Source organism: Leopardus geoffroyi, chromosome C3 (assembly GCF_018350155.1).
Source record: "Leopardus geoffroyi isolate Oge1 chromosome C3, O.geoffroyi_Oge1_pat1.0, whole genome shotgun sequence".
NCBI classification, from domain to species: domain Eukaryota; kingdom Metazoa; phylum Chordata; class Mammalia; order Carnivora; family Felidae; genus Leopardus; species Leopardus geoffroyi.
Window position 1 is genome coordinate 147483315 of NC_059338.1, and position 19522 is coordinate 147502836.

Below are 19522 nucleotides of genomic sequence, written 5' to 3' on the forward strand. Positions count from 1 at the left end.
TAAAACTCTTGTGCTTTATTTTTTTAGAGTGAAAATGCCCATATTTCTTCGAATAATAAAAACGGAAATATGCTTATTTGAAAGTTTTGTTACGAACACGACTAAGCTGTGAGTTAAAAGTCCATTCTTTAGGCTGGCAGATCACGATGATAAAACAGCGACTTGTCAACAAAAGAATTTTCTAAACACTACTTCCCTTACGGAACAGGAGACCGACCCACCTAAGAGCACAGTTCCTTACATTAACTGGTATAGATACACATGCACCTATATGTATCTGCATACACGTCTTCTGAGAGCGCAATACCGTCCTTATGAATAGTGGTGACACATCTTGGTCAGATGGGAACTGGGGTCCGGTAATGGCACTGAGAAGCAAAACATTCAAGACAGCCCGACGGAAGGAAGGAGTAGCTAAGAAACACTTGAATGCCTTTTCTTTGGGAGGAAAGTCATCAGATACTGAACTCAGGCAAAACGAAAGCAGTCCTGTTTGCTCCAGTGGACGTACATGCCCCAGGCAGTCTAGTCTTCTAGTATATCCTTCGCCATTCGCGACATGCGACTGTTACTGTGAATGTAAACGTACTATCTTTTTCTAAGGCGGCCGTACCCGTCGTTTTCCAAAAGTGTCACTAACGGTGGCTGCAACTGACATTATGAATACATAGCCTTCTGTGGAAGGAAGCATCTGTTATTAAAATAGCCCGCGGATGGCTCTAGTAAGAACATACTACTGTCTCTAAGTTCCCTGTACTAGACATAGTCCATGAGTTCTTTTATTATTTTATTAATAATAAATACATTTGATAACATCCTATGCTTCGACTGATTTCTCAGATAAGGACTGAAGCAAATCTTTATAGAGGGCAGAGTTCATGAACCGGGGATACGAGTCTCTGTGCATTAAGGTGTAGATCTGAAGTTGGGCGTCATCGAATATGTGTTGGGAGGGCTCTCCCATGTTCCTGTTGATGACTTCTCTTACGCGGGAGTCCAAGCTGACCTGCCAATCGAAACAAGTAAGAGTTGTGTTAGATCTGTTTCTCTCCGGAGACCCATCCCAAACTCCCGTGGCTTTTTTTTTTTTTTTTTTTAATCCCAAACCAAACAAAGTTATCCGAAAATCTAAATTGCTGAAAGAGAAACGGAACACATAGTGAACAGGGGTTCTCTAACTTCAGCGGCATCAGAAGCCACTTGTTAAACAGATTGCGGGGCCCCACCTGCAGAGTGTCTGATTCGGTAGGCGTGGGGAAGGCGTGACGATGTGTATTTCTCACAAGTAATGCTCGTGGGGATCGCGATGCTTTAGAAAACCACATTGTCTTATTTATTAAATTATTTCGAGTTCATTTATTTTGAAGGAGAGAGAGAGAGAGTACACGCATAAGCTGGGGAGAGGAAGAGAGAAGGAAAGACAGAATCCCAGAAGGCTGTGCCATCAGCACAGAGCCCCATGTGGGGCTCGAACCCACACACTATGAGATCAAGAGTCAGATGTTCAACCAACTGCGCCATCCAGATGCCCCCGTTTTCCTTCTTTAAAATGTACAATGTCCTTGGAAGAAAAAAGCGTGCACAAACTTATCCCTTGCTAATTTCTTAACACCGTTAGGGCTAAAACCTGGAGGTCCCAGGCTGTAGCCAGCTAAGAACACAGTCACAGATTGCCAGGAATGTCCGGCCGGCTGCCGAGTGGAAGCTAACTCAGAGCACTGTGCGAGGGTTAAAAGCGCACAGGGCCTGTGTTTAAATCCCAGCTATGCCACCGCTTAGTTTGGGGGCTTAGGCAAAGTAAACCATGCCCTAGCGAACTCCTCCACAAAGGGGGTGATGATGACGGTAGCTGGGGGGTGGGGGGATTTAATGAGAATTTATTTAAAGTGCGTGGAATTCAGGAAGTCCTTAGTAGATGTCGGCTCCTTCTCTGATGTCTGCCTCGTCCTAGAGAAGGCTGTCTCCTAGACCAGAGCAAGCCGCTGGGCTCAGACTTTCCCCAGGCTGCAGAACTGAACTCACACATCTTCCCTGCTGCGTGAAGAACCTTTACTGGCCCCTGGCCCCCAAGCTTATTCTTGCGGCAGCCCTCAGCACGAGGCAGTCCTCTCGTAGAAGCTTCCCGAGTGTCAGGCCCGGGGGCCCAGGGGCACGGCTCCTGCCGAACGAGGGGCTTGATACATATCATTGGCTGGAAGGAAGAAGAAATCATCTGCTCTTGTTGGAGAATTAAACCGAAGTACTACAGAAACCACCGGGGACATTCTAGCTCACGCACAGATGCGGCACACAGAATTACTTCGTTCTCTGCGGCCTCCGCACGAAGAAGGTCTCTGGGAGTGTCAGCTCGGGATGACGGAACGGACACAGACGGTTGCTTCGTGAAGGGGCCACCCAGGGTGTGACGACTCTGCCAGGTGCTGTGTTGGGGCTCTGCACCTGTCCTCCCTTGTAACCCTCCCAAACGAACAGGGACATGGGGATGTCCCGTTTGTACAGATGAGGAAACAGACGCCCAGAGAGGTGCGGAAATATACCAAAGGTTATGGAGCCACTAAACGAGAGAACCAGGGTTCAAACCCAAGGGCATCTGACCCCAAAATCTAAGCTCTTACAAATGTCGATGCTGTTATATTTCAAGTAATAGATGCCTACGTTGGGGAAGAAAGGGTCATCTTTTCATATCCTTTTTTGCTTCACACGTTTGCTAACAAGTGGTTCGGTTCTTTGATGCTTTAAAAGTCAGTGAGGAAAAATCGCATCTCAACAAAAGGAAGCAAAATCATGACTAAATAAGAATGTGTGGAAGCCATATATTGGAGGACGAAAATTCTCTTGCTTTTGTTAACCCAAACTGGAAATGACTTTTCTGAACTCTACATTCATACGTCTGTCGACGGAGTAGCTCCAACTTAAAAACACAAACTTAAGCAAAGTGGAGCCCCGCTGTCTTTCTCCCAGGCACGATCCCCGCCCTGTCTGCCCAGTTTCCATGAACTACGCCACCGTCCAGCCCGCCCAGACACGTGGGAATCGTCCAGACGCTGGGATTCACCTCAAATGAAACCCCGCCTCTCTGGTTTCCCTCCAGCTGACCCCACTATGGCTCATCGTGTCCCGTCTGCAGTAATCAGTCTGGTAGCTTCCCCCGCCTCTCGTCTCCTCCTAATCCACTGTGCAGCTACGCTGGTCTTTTGAAAATCCAAATTCGACGATGTTGCCAGGCTAACATCCGAGGGCTTCCCAAGATGACCATCAGAAAACCTCAGCGTGGCCCCCAAACGCTTCGATGCTCTTAGTCCACCCCCTTTCCTGAACTCTCTTCCTGCTGTCTACCAGCAGCCCTAGTGGTTTGGGAGACGTGTCACGGTCAGTGTGCCAAACTACTGACGTTCTCACAGTTCACGGGACTGCATGCTTTTACCCTTGGCACATCGAGTCCCGTCCTCTGGGATGTCTTCATCCCGTCGTGTTTCTGGCCATTTCCTTTTCACATCCTTAGTTCGTCCATGGCATCTCCTAGTTCCTGTGCCTCCTTCCTGCCCCACCCCCCCGTTGATGGCTCACTCCGCCAGCCCATGTGGCACACCAGGGACTCCGTGTCTGTCTGCCCCCTTGACCGAGCTCCTTGGCAGGAGAGGCCCTGGTTTATTGACTTGATATTCTTAGGGGCACGTAGGAGGAAAGAATGGGTGATTTTACAATTAGAGCTACAAGATACTAGGTTTTGAGATCAACCTGACCCCCTAGATTTTAGCTTTGGGGGAACAAAAACTGGGGATGGAAACTTGATTGATTTCACTCATCTGATTTCTCTGCTATAAGGAAAGGACCCCCTAGGGAAAACCTACGCGGCCTCCGTATCCTATCAGTGATGCTATTTCTATTAAAATAAAAATACCTGTAAAAAAGATTTTGCTCAGAAGAAGGGGATACTTTTCTTTAAAGAAATGCTTACAGGGTAGAATAGTTTTAAGCGGTGTTTACAATAAAATGCACAGACTCCCCCTCCTGGAGAATGTGAGGAAAGTCATGAATGCTTTTTTCCCCAGAAAAAGGCGCAAAATCTTTCACAGAGTTTAGGGAGCACTCAGAGCCCGCTTGTGAGACCACAGTCAAAGGCACCCGAATGCCATGAGTCTGGGTGCGGTGTGTTCTCTATTCTGGAGTAACTGTAACCGTGTCAGGTGACCAGACCCTGAGGGGGTTCATTGGACCAACGGCCTCCTGGGAGGAAACCTCCGGAGTAGGGTACGTACCTCTTTCGGAGAAAGAATGGAAATGTAGTCTTCGTAGATTGTCCTTGCTTTCTCTTCGATAACGGTCTTATTAGCTTCCTTTTTCAGCTCCTCACACGCCATCCAGAAAAGCATATTTTCTTCACTGAATTCTGTTCGGAGGAACTCCCGGAAGGCATTCCTTCCCGCCGGGGTAAGCATTACCTTGTCGAACGACTGAGCCCAGGCGCTGACTTCTTCCAGAGTGGGGCTTGGGCTTTGGTGGAGACAGAAAGAGAAGGGCCAGGGGGACCGCGGTTACTGGTCTTTGCAATTCCTCACCAGAAACGCACCTTTTCCCCAACCGAGAATGGAAATGGGCGCCTAGGAAGAGAGCGCGAGCTGTTCCCATTTCCTGAAGCCTCTGGCAAAAACACGAGCGTGTGAAATTGTCTTTGCTGGAGGGCATGGCCACTGCCCAACTGCCGGGAAACCAGTCGCTAGGATCGCTGCTGAGAACGCGTGCGTTTGCACCTAGAGGAGTCCCGGCAAAGCTTTCAAATTGTTAACAGTGAAGAAAAATCCTGGAAGCAGCTGACCAGAACTCTCCAGTCCCCCGCGACAGGACTAAGGCAGACCTCAGCACACTGCCTTCCAGAACAGCAACGGGACTGTGTCTCCTTCGTGGTTTTTAACGCTGGAAAGAGACGGGGGGCGCCTGGGGGGCTCGGTCGGTTGAGCGGCCGACTTTGGCTCAGGTCACGATCTCACACTCTGTGAGTTCAAGCCCCACGACGGGCTCTGTGCTGACAGCTCAGAGCCTGGAACCTGCTTCGGATTCAGTGTCTCCCTCTCTGTCTGCCCCTCCCCGACTCATGCTCTGTCTGTCTCAAAAATAAATAAACGTTAAGGAAATTTTAAGAAAACAGTAACTTTTTTTTAAGACAAAAATTAATACAGAGGGATCCCATGCACCATGCGCCCACTTTCCCCCAGGTGACGTCTTGCAAAACTACAGTACTCCACGGTCCTCCTGGACATCTTTGATAGTTGAATTCTGCTCGCTTACTTTTGTGATTCCACCTTTAATCGGTTTAAACATTTCAGAGACGATTATTTTACACTGTATTACAGAGAATTCTCATCCCTGAAGTCCTTCAGGCTCTGAATCCAAGTATTGTTTCTACTGCCTGTCATTTGGGGGCTGTGTCCTTTTAGTTTTAGTTTAGTTTCTGGTTGGTCTTCGCCTTTAGACAATGGAGAGTGAAAGTTGGGGAGATGTTCTTTCCTCTAGAGAGGGTGGGTACCTGCTTCTTTGGAAATACATCTAGGAGGTGTCACTGACCCAGGACCACCAGGGCTCCTTTCATAGGTCAGGGCTTAAGCTGCGATGTCCCTTTCAACGCCCTGTCCCCACCCTGCTCTGCACGTGTTCCCAGAGAAAACCCTCCTGCCCGGTGCTTAGCTGTCACCACTCAGGGTTGTGCCCATTTCTCATTTGGTTTTGTTTTTCAGGCACTTTGTTGTTTTCCTTACTGTCTATGAGTCCAGCGATGCAAAAACTTGAGAATCATGCAAAATCTGTTGTTCTGCACTGGGGGGGGGGGGGGGGGGGGGGCTCCCATGACCTAGTCCGCCATGCTGCCAAAAGTTCTGTGTTCAGTTTTGAGGGGTGCGGGCTGAGTACCCAAAAATCGGATATGTAACTACTTGCCCTAGTTATTCATAGAAAACACACACTCACATATACAGAGGTTCGTGGTGTAAATTCTATGTCCCTTTCTTGAAATTGTATCTTGAAGATGGATTATAATGACCCAGCAGTGAAGCATGCATAAAAGCTCAAGACCGGAGAAAATGGGTTATAGAAAGTAGTCAGCAAACAAAAAAGAACATAGATGTTCAAACCATACTTTCGAGTTTAGTTTCTAAATTAGATTCACTGTGTATAGAAGGATCCCATTTCAATACAACTGTGTATAAATGCACCGAAAATTCCTTTGAGGATATATAGAAAAACCACTGATGGCAGTTGTATCCGGAGATCGGGGCAAGGTCTACAAAAAAAGGAAGACTGGGTTTTTACTGCAAAACTTTTGTAGTGTTGGGGTTTTGTTTCCATATTGGGTAGATTTTTCATCATGAAAAAAAAAACCTAAAGTAGGTTTCCCATAACTAGGAAAGTTCATTTTTTTGAAAATTTTTACTGTTTATTTTTGAGAGGGAGGGAGAGAGAGAGAGAGAGTGCAAGTGGGGGGGGGGTGGTGGTCAGAGAGAGAGGGAGACACAGAACCCGAAGCAGGCTCCAGGCTCTGACCCTGTCAGCACAGAGCCCGATGCAGGGCTCGAACCCAAGGACCATGAGATCATGAGCTCAGCCCAAATCAGATGCTTAACCAACTGAGCCACCCAGGCGCCCCTAGGAAAATTTGTTTTGAAAGAAAATGTTTTAAAAGATGTTGAAAAGATTATTTAAAGCATAATAATTTAGAGTAATCTGCATAAAAATCTTGGAGTCTTTTCAGAAAGGTTAATCAAACTGGTGTGGCTGACTACAGTGTGCTAACTTATGTTCCTTAAATACGAGGATTCAAAAGATACCTTTTTACTCCTTCAATTTAAGAAATATATATTAAAGAATGACTTTGAAAAACTTAAAGGCAATCGGTAGTAGATGTTTATTTATTTATTATTTACTTATTTATTATTTTTAAAATAGGAGAGAGCAGGGGCACCAGGCCGGCTCAGTTTGTAGAGCGTGCAACTCTCGATCTCAGGATCGTTTAGTTGGAGCCCCACATTGGGGGTGGAGCCTACTTACAAAAATAAAAATATAATAAAAATAATAAAAATATTTAAAATAAGGGAGCATATACTTTCCGTAGTACTGAAGAACCTAAAAGCAAAGAAGGCACAGTTCATGTAGCAAAAGCCAAAACCCAAACCAAACAAGCAGAAATTAAGGAAATAATTAGGAGGTCTTACCAGGATTCAAAGAATATGCTGGAAGATTAAACTTACCAATCATCATCAAAACAACTGGCCCACTGTAACTGGATTCTAATTCCCCATTTAGAGACAGACCGAACCTGGGCCAAAATCCGGCATAATGCTATTTTCAGGAAGCTTACTAAGTATTTAAAAAATTAAGAACAAATAGGCAAAGACATACGAGGCAAATGCAAATAATAATGTCTAAGTAGAATGGGAAACACAAGGCATTAAGTTAGAAAGAGTCATTTCACGTTATTGAATTTAATCGAGAGCAAGTAATGGCCAGCAAATATTGCGTGCTCCCAGGCTCACGACAACAGCCACAATAAATTAGTATTATCCCCATTCCACACACAAGGAAACTGAGGCAGAGTGTGGCTAAGTGCCCGAGTTCACACTGGCAGGATGGGTACAGCCAGGCCTAGATGTGGGCATTCTGGTTCCAGACAGAAGAGCCTTAAAGCTTTGGTACAGAATACAACATACTAGAATATGTAAGATAAAAGTCATTTTTTAAAGTTTGTTTGTTTTAGTAATCTCTACACCCAACATGGGGCTTGAACTCACAACCTCCAGATCAAGAGTCACACGCTTTTCCAACTGAGCCAGCCAGGCGCCCTCAAGATAAAGGCTATTTTTAAACAAACTCATAAATTTTGCCAGATTTAAAAAAAGTTTTTATTTATTTTTTTAGTAATCTCAGCATCCAGTGTGGGGTTCAAACTCATGACCCTGAGGTCAAGAGCCTCACACGCCTCCAGCTGAGCATGTCAGGTGCCCCAAATTGTGGAATATTTTAATCTGCTTCCCAGACTTTGAGAAATCTGGGGAAGCATAAAGAAGATAAAGAATGAAAAAAAAAAAAAAAAACCCCACACACTTAAGTAACCTTTTAGGCTACTTGTTTTGTTTTGCCTTCAAAAATAAGCAATATAATACAAGACCTATTTGAACACAACTTTTAGGGTATTTGTCTAGTACCTGTAATTATACAGGCATAATACCAAGAAAAAGTATTAGAATAGGGAAATGAAAGTAAGTCAGTACATGAACAAGAAGAGGTAATTTGGGGTGCCTGGGTGGCTTGGTCACTTAAGCATCCAGCTCTTGATTTTGGCTCGGGTCATGACAGCGTGGTCATGAGTTTGAGCCCCAGGTCAGGCTCCACGCTGGCAGGGCAGAACCTGCTTGGGATTCTCTCTTTCCGTCTCTCTCTGCCCCTCTCCTGCTTTCTCTCTCTCTCAAAATAAATAGATAAACTTTAAAAAAAGAGAATTTAAAAATCTGACATCATGGAAAGTAATTTATGTGTTTTCTTCCCGACTTTTCCTCCCCAGAATACTTAAAACAGTAATACATTAGCTTAAGTGTAAACTTATAGTTAAGAAAAAAACAGACCTTTAGAACTTTCCTGGAAATCAAACGTGTGTGTTTCACTATGGTCTTTTTACATTTTTTTTTAAATGTTTATTCATTTTTTTGAGAGACACACACACAAAGCACAAATGGGGGAGGGGCAGAGAGAGAGGGAGACACAGAGTCCGAAGCAGGCTCCAGGCTCTGAGCTGTCAGCACAGAGCCCGACACGGGGCTCGAACCCACGAACCGCGAGATCGTGACCTGAGCCGAAATCGGATGCTTAACTGACTGAGCCACCCAGGCGCCCCTCACTATGGTCTTTTTAAAAGTCTACTTTATGAAAATAGGATAACGTCATGTTTAGTCAAGAAGCATCGATTTATATTTGTGATTAGCAGGGATGAGATTAATAACGGAACTAATTTTTCTCCCCGTCACATAATGAATTCTGCAGAGAGAAAATGTGGTGCCACATTGTGACTTGATGTTATTAAATTGCAGTTAGAGGAACTGTGTGTTACGGTGCAAAAAAATCAAAATGATAAGGCTAGCATTCTGTCAATTTGGCAAGCTAAACAATAACGAGACTTTACCTTTCTTCACAGGTTGGAAGGTCTTCTCGTCTGAGCTCATGGGAGGCCCTCCTGGGTCTCTGTTCTTCTTGGTTTCTAACAGTAAGACTGCATGAAACAGGACATTTAAATGTCACTTGAGATCATTCTGTATCAAGGAATATGTTAAAGGTTTTATTTTTAAGTAATCTCTACGCCCGTGGGGCTTGAACCCACAACTCCCAAGATTAAGAGTTGTATGCTCTATTGACTGAGCCAGTCAGACATATCAAAGAGTACATTTAAAAAAAATTTTTTTTAATGTCTATTTATTTTTGAGAGAGAGACAGAGACAGAGTGAGAGCGGGGGAGGGGCAGAGAGAGAAGGAGACACAGAATGTGAAGCAGGCTCCAGGCTCCGAGCTGTCAGCACAGATCCCTACGTGGGGCTCGAACTCACGAACCGTGAGATCATGACCTGAGCTCAAGTTGGACCCTTAACTGACTGAGCTACACAGGCACCCCCTCAAAACATATATTATTAAATTTTTTTAAATGTTTATTATTTGTTTTTGAAGGAGGGAGGGAGAGAGAGAGAGAGCACAAGTGGGGTAGGGTCAGAGAGAGAGGGAGAGACAGAATCTGAAGCAGGCTCCAGGCTCTGAACTGTCAGCACAGAGCCTGACACGGGGCTCGAACTCACGAACCGTGAAATCATGACCTGAGCTGAAGTCGGATGTTTAACCGACTGAGCCACCCAGGCGCCCCCATGAATATTTTAAAGAACTCCAGGTTACCAAGTAGAATTTCTTTCTTTTCTTGAAAAAGACTGACCCAGATTGGTTTCCTTAAGAAAACCAAAAGTATGATGCTAAAGTATTAGCAAAATCAATGATCATATTGTGGTCTACACTAATTGAGGGAGAGTTTATGTTTAGAATAGTTATTTTCATAAAAACATGTCCATTAGAAAGTAATAAAAAAGGTCAGGTTATCAGGATGTTTTGGGTTTTCATTTCATTTTTGTGCCTTGAAAAAAAGTGTGTGTTCTCCAGTCAAAATGGAGGTTTTAGATCTTCATAGGCACAAATACAAAAGTGTTGGAGAAAACCAGGAAAGCATACAATCAAAGTTTATTATCTTCCACGAGATTTTAAATTTCCTTATATCCTATACATTTTTTTTTTGTAAATTTATTTCAGTTATTTTTGTTGTTACTGCAAATGCAATGTTCCATTCCACCTAATCTCCTAAGTGGTTACTGTTTGTACATATCAACTGATATGTACTGTTTGTACATATCAACTGATATGTACTGTTTGTACATATCAACTGATATGTACTGTTTGTACATATCAACTTTCTTTTTTTTAAGTGTTTATTTATTTTGAGCGAGAGAGCGTGTGCAAGAGAGAGCGCACAAGTGGGAGAGAGGCAGAGAGAGAGAGAGAGGGAGAGAGAATTCCTAGCAGGCTCCGAGCTATTGGTAGAGAGCCCAGCGTGTGGCTCAAACCCATGAACAGCAAGATTGTGATCTGAGCCGAAGTCAACAGACGCTTCACTGACTGAGCCACCCAGGCACGCCAAGGCTCTTACTTTCTTAATAGCTTTATTGAACCATCGTTGACACATCATGAAGTTACTTGTTTAAAGTGCACAACTCAGTTGTTTGCGGCATAATCAGAAGGTTGTGCAACCATCACTCCAGAAGGAAGCCCCATGTAGCAACCCCTCCTCATTACCCCCCACATCCCACGTCCTCCGGCCCTGGACATGTGCTAACCTATGTCCTGTCTCTGTAGATACACCTCTTTTGAATGATACAGCATGTTGTCTTTGGTGACTGCCTTCTTTTCACCTGGCATGTTTTCACGGTTCCTTCATGTTGTAACGGGTATGAGTACTTCATGCCTTTTTGCAGCTTAACCACCTTCCGCTGTATGGTCATATGAAGTTTGCTATCCATCAATCAGTTGATGAGTATCTAGGTTATTTGCCCTTTTTGGCCATTATAAGTAATGCCAATGCACACATTCTGTGGATGTTTGTTTTTCTCTCTTGGGTAGATACTTCAGGATGGAAATGCTCTCATATGGTAACTCCATTTTTAACATTTTGAAGAGGTCCCCAAACTCTTTTCCAAAGTAGCAGCACCATTTTGCATTCCTACCGGCAATGTTGGAGGGACCCCGTTTCTCCACATCCTTGCCAACACTTGTTACTGTCTGTCCTTTTTATTCTCGCCAGTTCAGGGGGTATGAAGCGGTATCTCATTGTGGTTTTGCTTTGCATTTTGCTAAATGGCTAATGACATTGAGTATTTTTTCATGTATCTATTAGTTATTTGTACATCTTCTTTGGAGACCTGTGTACTCAGATCTTGTGCCTGCCTTTAACTTGGTTTGTTTTTTAGGGGCGCCTGGGTGGCTCAGTCGGTTAAGGTCCGACTTCGGCTCAGGTCATGATCTCACGGTTTGTGAGTTCGAGCCCCGCACCAGGCTCTGTGCTGTCAGCAGAGTCTGCTTCAGATCTTCTGTCCCCCTCCTCCCTCTCTGCCTCTCCCTTACTGTGTCTCTCTCTCTCTCTCTCAAAATAAATAAACTTAAAAATATAAATTGGTTTGTTTTTTTTATTTTGGAATTGTTAAGAGTTCTTTACATTCTGAAGGCTATTCTTTTTTACACTAATTCTGTATCTTTCTACGATTTGAATTCTTTTGTGTTTGCATCAGCTGAGCAGTCAATCTCTTGGCATTTCCGAGCGTACTCTCCTATCTTCTGCAGATGGAGAGCCTTATCACTTCTCTTCTGGTTCTTAGGCCTCAGGTTGTTTTCTCTTGCCCAGCTGCATCAACTGATACTTAAAATCCAACAGACATCCTCGCCTGGTTCTTGCTTTTGGGCAGGAAGGCTTTCAGTTCCCTATTGATTTCAAAACGGGGGCGCTTGGCCGGCTCAGGGGCATGTCACTCTTGATCTCAGGGCTGTTGAGTTCAAGCCCCACGTTGGGGGTAGGGATTACTTCAAAATAAAATCTTTAAAACGTTTTTTCAAAATGGATTATTACCGTTATTTCAGTTTGCTTTATCTGACTATTGCCACTGTACTATCTTTTCTATCCTCCTTATTAAATATCTTTCCTTTCCACTCTTTCTACCATTTTACAGAAGCAGTTCAGCCTATTTTCAGCACATCTGCTTTATGGATTTTCAGTAATGGCGTGTGTGCACGCAGCTCTGTTTTTCTTTAATGCAAAGTCATCAGACGTGCAGGACGCTCCCGCCTTGTTGCTTCCGCGATGCCAGTTTCAGTAAATAACGGTTTCTGAAAACAAAAACAAACTTAGGAGGCATCTGGAGGGTGTTCTGGCTGCAAGAGCATTAGTACTGCTTGACTTACGCTTCTTTTGTTACGCAGAAAACATCACTACACAATGGGTACGAAAAATCCAGGAGGAACAGAAAGGATGAATTTGACACAAGGTTTCTAAGAGGCCCGGAAGTTATACTGTGAATTGAATGACACAGTCTTCATTTAAGCTTTGACATTTTTTCCACGTCTCATTGTTTTTAGAAGTAGGAATATATATATATATATATATATATATATATATATATATATATATTTTTTTTTTTTTTTTTTTTCTTTTTAACGTTTATTTATTTTTGAGACAGAGAGAGACAGAACATGAGTCGGGGAAGGGCAGAGAGAGAGGGAGACTCAGAATCGGAAGCAGGCTCCAGGCTCTGAGCTGTCAGCACAGAGCCTGACGCGGGGCTCGAACTCACGGACCGTGAGATCGTGACCTGAGCCGAAGTCGGACGCTCAACCGACCGAGCCACCCAGGCGCCCCAAGAAGTAGGAATATTTCTTAATGAGATAACGTGTTCCTAAAAAAGTGAGAGGTATATTTTGCGTCAGTTTTTAAACCTGAGTTTCTTGTTAATTGTCACAGTAGAACAAGCCAAGAAAACGTTGCGGGCGGTTAAAATAGTTCCTCGCCACGTGGAAGAACTATTCAGTGAAACAAGTCCCATGGTTAGATACATTTTGGTAAATTTTTTAGTTCTGAAGAGGAAGAAATTCTTCAGTCTTCTAGAAGGGGAAAGAAAAAGTTTATGTTTTAGGGATCAAGCATCTGAATGACTCCTTTCATAAAACGAAATGCCGTAAGGCCGTGAAGCAGAATTCTGAGAGAATAACAAGGGCTTACAAAACATACTGACATTTACTCTTCTTAAAAATCGACTCTACTATGTATTAGCAACAGGGATAAATCGCAAGGGCATGTTGGGGGAAAAAAAATCAAGGAGATTAAATAGAGACAGTTGAAGTTTGCTGTGTACTTTCTTCCGTCCCATTTCACCCGTCTACTCCAGAGAGAACTACCATCCCGAATCTGTTCTCACTCCATTCATAGCTATGCTACTCTATGTATATAAATATATATAAATACAAAAACATATTTCAAATTTTGCAAAGGTATTATTATACGATATGCACTGCTTTACAATCTGTTTTCTATTTTTAATTTTTCCTCCAGCACATGAATTTAAATGCTGTGTGGTGTTGCACTGTAACTACACTGGAAAATATTTACCCATTTTCCTGTTCATGAACCTCATAGACATTTTCAGTTTTTGTCAAACAGATTCATGCTTCCATGAATCGTCTCATACGTGTCTCCTTTTGCATGTGTGCAAGAGTTTTTTTTTTTAGAGTAGAATGTTACATTTAGAAGGCTATGTATTTAGGGGCGCCTGGATGGCTCAGTCGGTTGACCGTCCGACTTTGGCTCAGGTCATGATCTCATGGTTTGTGGGTTCGAGCCCCGCGTCGGGCTCTGTGTTGACAGCTCAGAGCCTGGAGCCTGCTTCAGATTCTCTGTCTCTCCCTTTCTCTCTGCCCCTCCCCTGCTTGCTCTCTCTCAAAAGTAAATAAACATAAAAAAAAATTAGAAGGCTATGTGTTTAACTTTCATATATCTGATCCTTGTTTGTAGGAGCACAAGTGGATCATGTTTCCTGTTTTATTTCATTTGCTTATTTTCCTTTTGGTCATTATGTTCTTATTTGTCTCCTGAAGTTCTTTCTTTATATGCTCTAGGTTTAATTTCTTTCTTTGTTAAATCCATTGTAATTATCTTCTCCCAGGATGTTCTATCTGCTCATTTTATTTCTGATATATTTTGTTAAACACATTTTCAAAACTGTTTTATCCAAATATAATTCATACACCATACAACCCCCAATTTCAATGGTACCAGTCAGTGGTTTTAGTTTATTAATACAATTGTGCAGCCATCACCATGGTTTTAGAACAGTTCATCATCACTGTTAAATGAAGCTCTGTATACATCTGTATATATCAGCACTAACTCCCATCTCCCCTAGTCCTAGGCAACTGCTAATCTACTTTCTGTCTCTATTCTGGACATTTCACATAAATGGAATCATACAGTAAGTGCTCTTTTGTTTCTGGCTCCTTTCACCTAGCATAATCTTTTCAAGGTTTATCCATGTTTTAGCAGTTTTAATACTTTATTCCTTTGACGGTCAAATCCCATTCCGCTGTATGGATATACATCACGCTTTGTTTATCCATTCGTTAGTTGACGGACATTTAGATTGCTTCCGGTTTGGGGCTAGTATTAATCACACTGCTATAAATATTCGTGTCCAAGTCTTTGTGGGAAATAGATTTTTATTTCTCTTGTTAGGCACATTTTAACCTTTTAATGTGGCCAACTTAATGGATCTTTTAAAAAAGTAATTCTTCCCAGTGCCAAGATCACAAAGATATTATCCTATATTTTACTCTCGGCCTCTCACCTTTAGGCCTGTAACCATCTGGATGAGTTGATCTTGGTTTTTTGGTTTTTTTGTTTTTTGTGGGTTTTTTTTGGGTAGGGAGAGACTGATTTTGTACGTGATGCAATATAGGAATATGAGTCTATTTTTGTGGATTTGGATACCAGGTAGGGTGACCAACTTTCCTGGTTTGCCTGGACTCGTGGGTTTTCTGGGACGTAGGGCTTTTCACTGCTAAAACCGAGACATCTCAGGCAACTGGGTTGAGCTGGTCACCCTAATACCAAGTATCTTGGGGTTTGCTGAATAGTTTATTCTCTCTTTTGTCAAAACCACTTTTGTCCTATGTTCGTAGTTTTCTGTATTTCTTTTGTCGTCTTCCGTTGGTGTGGAAACTACATGTTGTACTTCTGACTAATGAAGAATACCATTAATTTGGGAAGAAAATGTAACTTTGGTCTAAGTTACTTGGTTTGTCTACCATGCACATGAGATTATTTGTTTATGACTCTGGATTTATACTTTTTAATGTCTGTTCATTCATTTGGGGGAGAGAGAGTGCGAGCAGGGCAGGGACGGAAAAAAGAGAAAGAGAGAGAATCCCAGGCAGGCTCTGCACCGTTGGTGCAGACCCCAGTGTGGGGCTCGAACTCACGAACTACAAGATCATGACTTGAACTGAAAGCAAGAGTCAGACACTTAGCCGACTGAGCCACCCAGGTGCCCCTGTACTGACACTTTTTAACACACAATTAAATATGACATTTTATAGCTATATTTGATCAGTCTTGTGTCCATGATTGTTACCTGTTTCCCATGACTACCCTCTGGGTTCACTTTTTCTTCCTGAAGTAGATCCTTCCTTATTTCTTTTAGGGAAGGTCTGAAGGTAGCTAGCTCTCTAGGCCTTTGTATGTCTGAAGATGTCTTATGTTATCCACACTCTTGAATCATAGTTTGACTGACTTTTTCATTACTTTTCTTCCATTCTTGGAAGACACTGCTCTCTTATATTATTTTAGTCAAAGTTATAATTAACATACAGTGTTGTATCAGTTTCAGGCGCACAACTGAACAATTCAACACTGTCTCTCATTGCTCCGTTGTCTGTTCAATGCATACACAATATGTGCTACGGAAGTGTTGGCTAGGGCGATGATGCCCATGTCCGGCTTTATGATTTATTTGCTGTGGCCGGTGCCAGTAGAAGCCTACCCTGGGACCTGTGGCCACCCGCTGTGTCTACTCCATCAGTCCCATACACTGTTCAGGCCATGGTCTCGGCCTTCCGTGTCCCTCTAAAGCAGCAGAGAAGGGAGGGGTGACGGGGTAAATGGGGGTCTCACCCACACCAGGATATCCCTGCACGTCTCTCGCACAATCAGCTTTAATTAGCTCACTGAAACTGATTAGCAGAGTGAAGGCTGGAAGGTGGGGCCTAAACGTAGTCCCTTCACCATTGGCGGGTATCCTCCCTGGACACCCACGTGTGGAGGGTGTGCCACACGTGCTTCTCCTCCGGTTTCCAGCCGAGTCCTTTAGACGCCCCTCGGGGCTGAAGCCTTGCCTTGACCAAGCCAGACCGCTCGGCTCCTGCCAGCCCCATCTCCCCCCATATTCCCACCTGCTGTATAGACCAACCACCCACCACCATGGTTCCATCAGTCCTTGGAGTGTCGTGTTGCCGGCTCCCATCTACCAGATCGGAACTTCCTGGAAGTTAACGCCGGCCCAAATCAAGCAAGAGATCAAATTCTCCTGGACATTTAATGTCAGCCTCCACTGGCTTTACCCCAATTATAACGGTCCTGTCACTGTTCTCGATCAGCTACACTGTCACCTGGTCGTCTTCTCCACTGGGGAGTGAGGTCTTGGCTCAACATAAATTTACAATAACTTAATTTCCAATAATTTTAATTGCCTGAAGTCAGGCACACATTTGGTGGGCAAATAAGCACTTTTCATAGTCACGATTTCAGAAATGCCACCTAAAGTTCCTACGATTTCTAGGTGTAAATTGTATACACTTCTCCAGAACTTTAACAGGGACTCAAATGGTCAAGGATATTTTATATTCAAGTTGTGTCTCTCTCTTTTTAAGCAAACGCTGTGTATCTTCCTGTACCAGTAAGTTATCTTGTGTTTTTACGTTTTTCTCTCTGTTAAGCATAGATTTTGACATTTCCCTTTATTAAAAATTGAAGTTGATAAAAGAGAAGCAGAAGATAAAAATCCGTGCTCTCTCTACTTAACCTTTTAGACCCACCGTGACTTCGAACACTTCTACCAAGCCTTTATTACCAAGTAGAGTGCCTGAGTTCATTCCTTTCTAACCATCTAGTTACTGTTTTTGCCCCCAAAGTAATATTTTATCACCAACCGCCTTAGATTATTCTTTAGTTGTTTAACACACTAAACTGATTTCAGGGATTTGAATAGAAAGTCCCTTAAAAGCTAGGATACGTGGCCCCTTTGTGTGTGTGTGTGTATGCATATGTGTGCATGTGTGTATGTATGTGTATATGTGCGTATGTGTGTGTGTATGTGTGTGTGGCTCTGTGTGTGGATGTGTCTGTCTCTGTGTATGTGCGTGTATGTGTGTACATGTATGCATAAGTGTATGCATGTGCATGTCTCTGCGTATGTGTCTCTGTGTGTATGTGTATACATGTATGTGTATATGTATGTGCAGGTGTATATGTGTCTCTGTGTATATATGTGTCTCTGTGTATACATGCATGTGCATACATGTATGCATGTATGTGCATATGTGCATGTGTTTGTGTGTGTCTGTGTGTGAGTGTGCATGTGTCTCTGTGTACGTGTATATATGTGTGTCTGTGTGTCTCTGTGTATATATGTGTGCATATGTCTGTGTATGTATGTATGTGCATATGTGTATGTGTATATGTGTCTGTATGTGTATCTCTGTGTGTATGTGTGTGCATATGTGTGTGTCTCTATGAGTGTGTGTATGTGTCTCTGTGTGTATATATGTGTGTGCATATGTATATATGTGTCTGTGTGTGTGTGCATATGTCTCTGTGTATGTGTATATATGTGTGTGTATGTGTCTGTGTATGTGTGTATATGAGTGTATGTGTGTGTCTATATGTCTCTCTGTGTGTATGTGTATATATATGTGTGTCTGTGTGTGTGTCTGTGTATATATGTATGTATCTCTGTGTGTATGTATGTATGTATATGCATGTGTGTCCCTGTGTGTATGTATGTGTCCCTGTGTGTATATATGTGTGTGTATGTGTATATATGTGTGCATCTCTGTGTGTATATGTGTGTGTCTGTGTCTCTGTGTGCGTGTGTTTGTGTCCCTGTGTGTCTGTCTCTGTGTGTATGTATATGTATATACGTGTGTATGTGTATATGTGTGTGCATGTGTGTGCACGTGTCTATGTGTATGTGTATGTGTATATATGTATGTATCTCTGTGTGTATGTATGTGTCTCTGTGTGTATGTGTCTATATGTGTATAGGGGTGTGTACGTGTCTCTGTGTGTGCTTATGTGTACGTGTATGTGCATGTGTGAATGTGTCTATGTATCTCTGTGTGTATGTATGTGTATGTGTGTGTGTCTGTGTCCCTGTGTGTCTGTGTCTCTGTGTGTGCGTATGTGCATCTGTGTGTATGTGTCCCTGTGTGCATATATGTGTGTGTATGTGTATATATGTGTGTGTCTCTGTGTGTATATGTGTGTGTCTGTGTCTGTGTGCGTGTGTTTGTGTCTGTGTGTGTGTCTGTGTCTCTGTGTGTATGTATATGTATATATGTGTGTCTGTGTCTCTGTGTGTGCATGTGTGTGCACATGTGTCTATGTGTATGTGTATATATGTATGTATCTCTGTGTGTATGTATGTGTCTCTGTGTGTATGTGTCTATATGTGTATAGGGGTGTGTACGTGTCTCTGTGTGTGCTTATGTGTACGTGTATGTGCATGTGTGAATGTGTCTATGTATCTCTGTGTGTATGTATGTGTATGTGTGTGTGTCTGTGTCCCTGTGTGTCTGTCTGTGTCTCTGTGTGTGCGTATGTGCATCTGTGTGTGTGTATGTGTCCCTGTGTGCATATATGTGTGTGTATGTGTATATATGTGTGTGTCTCTGTGTGTATATGTGTGTGTCTGTGTCTGTGTGCGTGTTTGTGTCTGTGTGTGTGTCTGTGTCTCTGTGTGTATGTATATGTATATATGTGTGTCTGTGTCTCTGTGTGTGCATGTGTGTGCACATGTGTCTATGTGTATGTGTGTATGTGTATATATGTATGTATCTCTGTGTGTATGTATGTGTCTCTGTGTATATGTGTCTATATGTGTATAGGGGTGTGTACGTGTCTCTGTGTGTGCATATGTGTACGTGTATGTGCATGTGTGAATGTGTCTATGTATCTCTGTGTGTATGTGTGTGTGTCTGTGTCCCTGTGTGTGTGTGTCTCTGTGTGTGCGTATGTGCGTCTGTATGTGTCCCTGTGTGTATATGTGTGTGTATGTGTATATATGTGTGCGTCTCTGTGTGTATATGTGTGTGTCTGTGTCTCTCTGTGTGTGTGTCTGTGTCCCTGTGTGTATATGTGTGT

The 19522-nt window shown here is 43.1% G+C and overlaps 1 protein-coding gene across 3 annotated transcripts in view; it reads right to left on the minus strand.

The window, feature by feature from the left end:
* Positions 1 to 19522, minus strand: part of RGS20 (regulator of G protein signaling 20) — an 86632-nt gene continuing 67110 nt past the window's right edge. For all 3 annotated transcript variants that reach the window (XM_045455311.1, XM_045455312.1, XM_045455313.1), the window contains 3 exons: positions 9164 to 9250; positions 4260 to 4494; positions 1 to 1006 (listed from right to left, as the gene is read on the minus strand). In XM_045455311.1, the coding sequence (XP_045311267.1) occupies positions 818 to 1006; positions 4260 to 4494; positions 9164 to 9250 (511 nt within the window). In that variant the 3' untranslated portion in view covers positions 1 to 817. The remainder of the gene's footprint in view (positions 1007 to 4259; positions 4495 to 9163; positions 9251 to 19522) is intronic.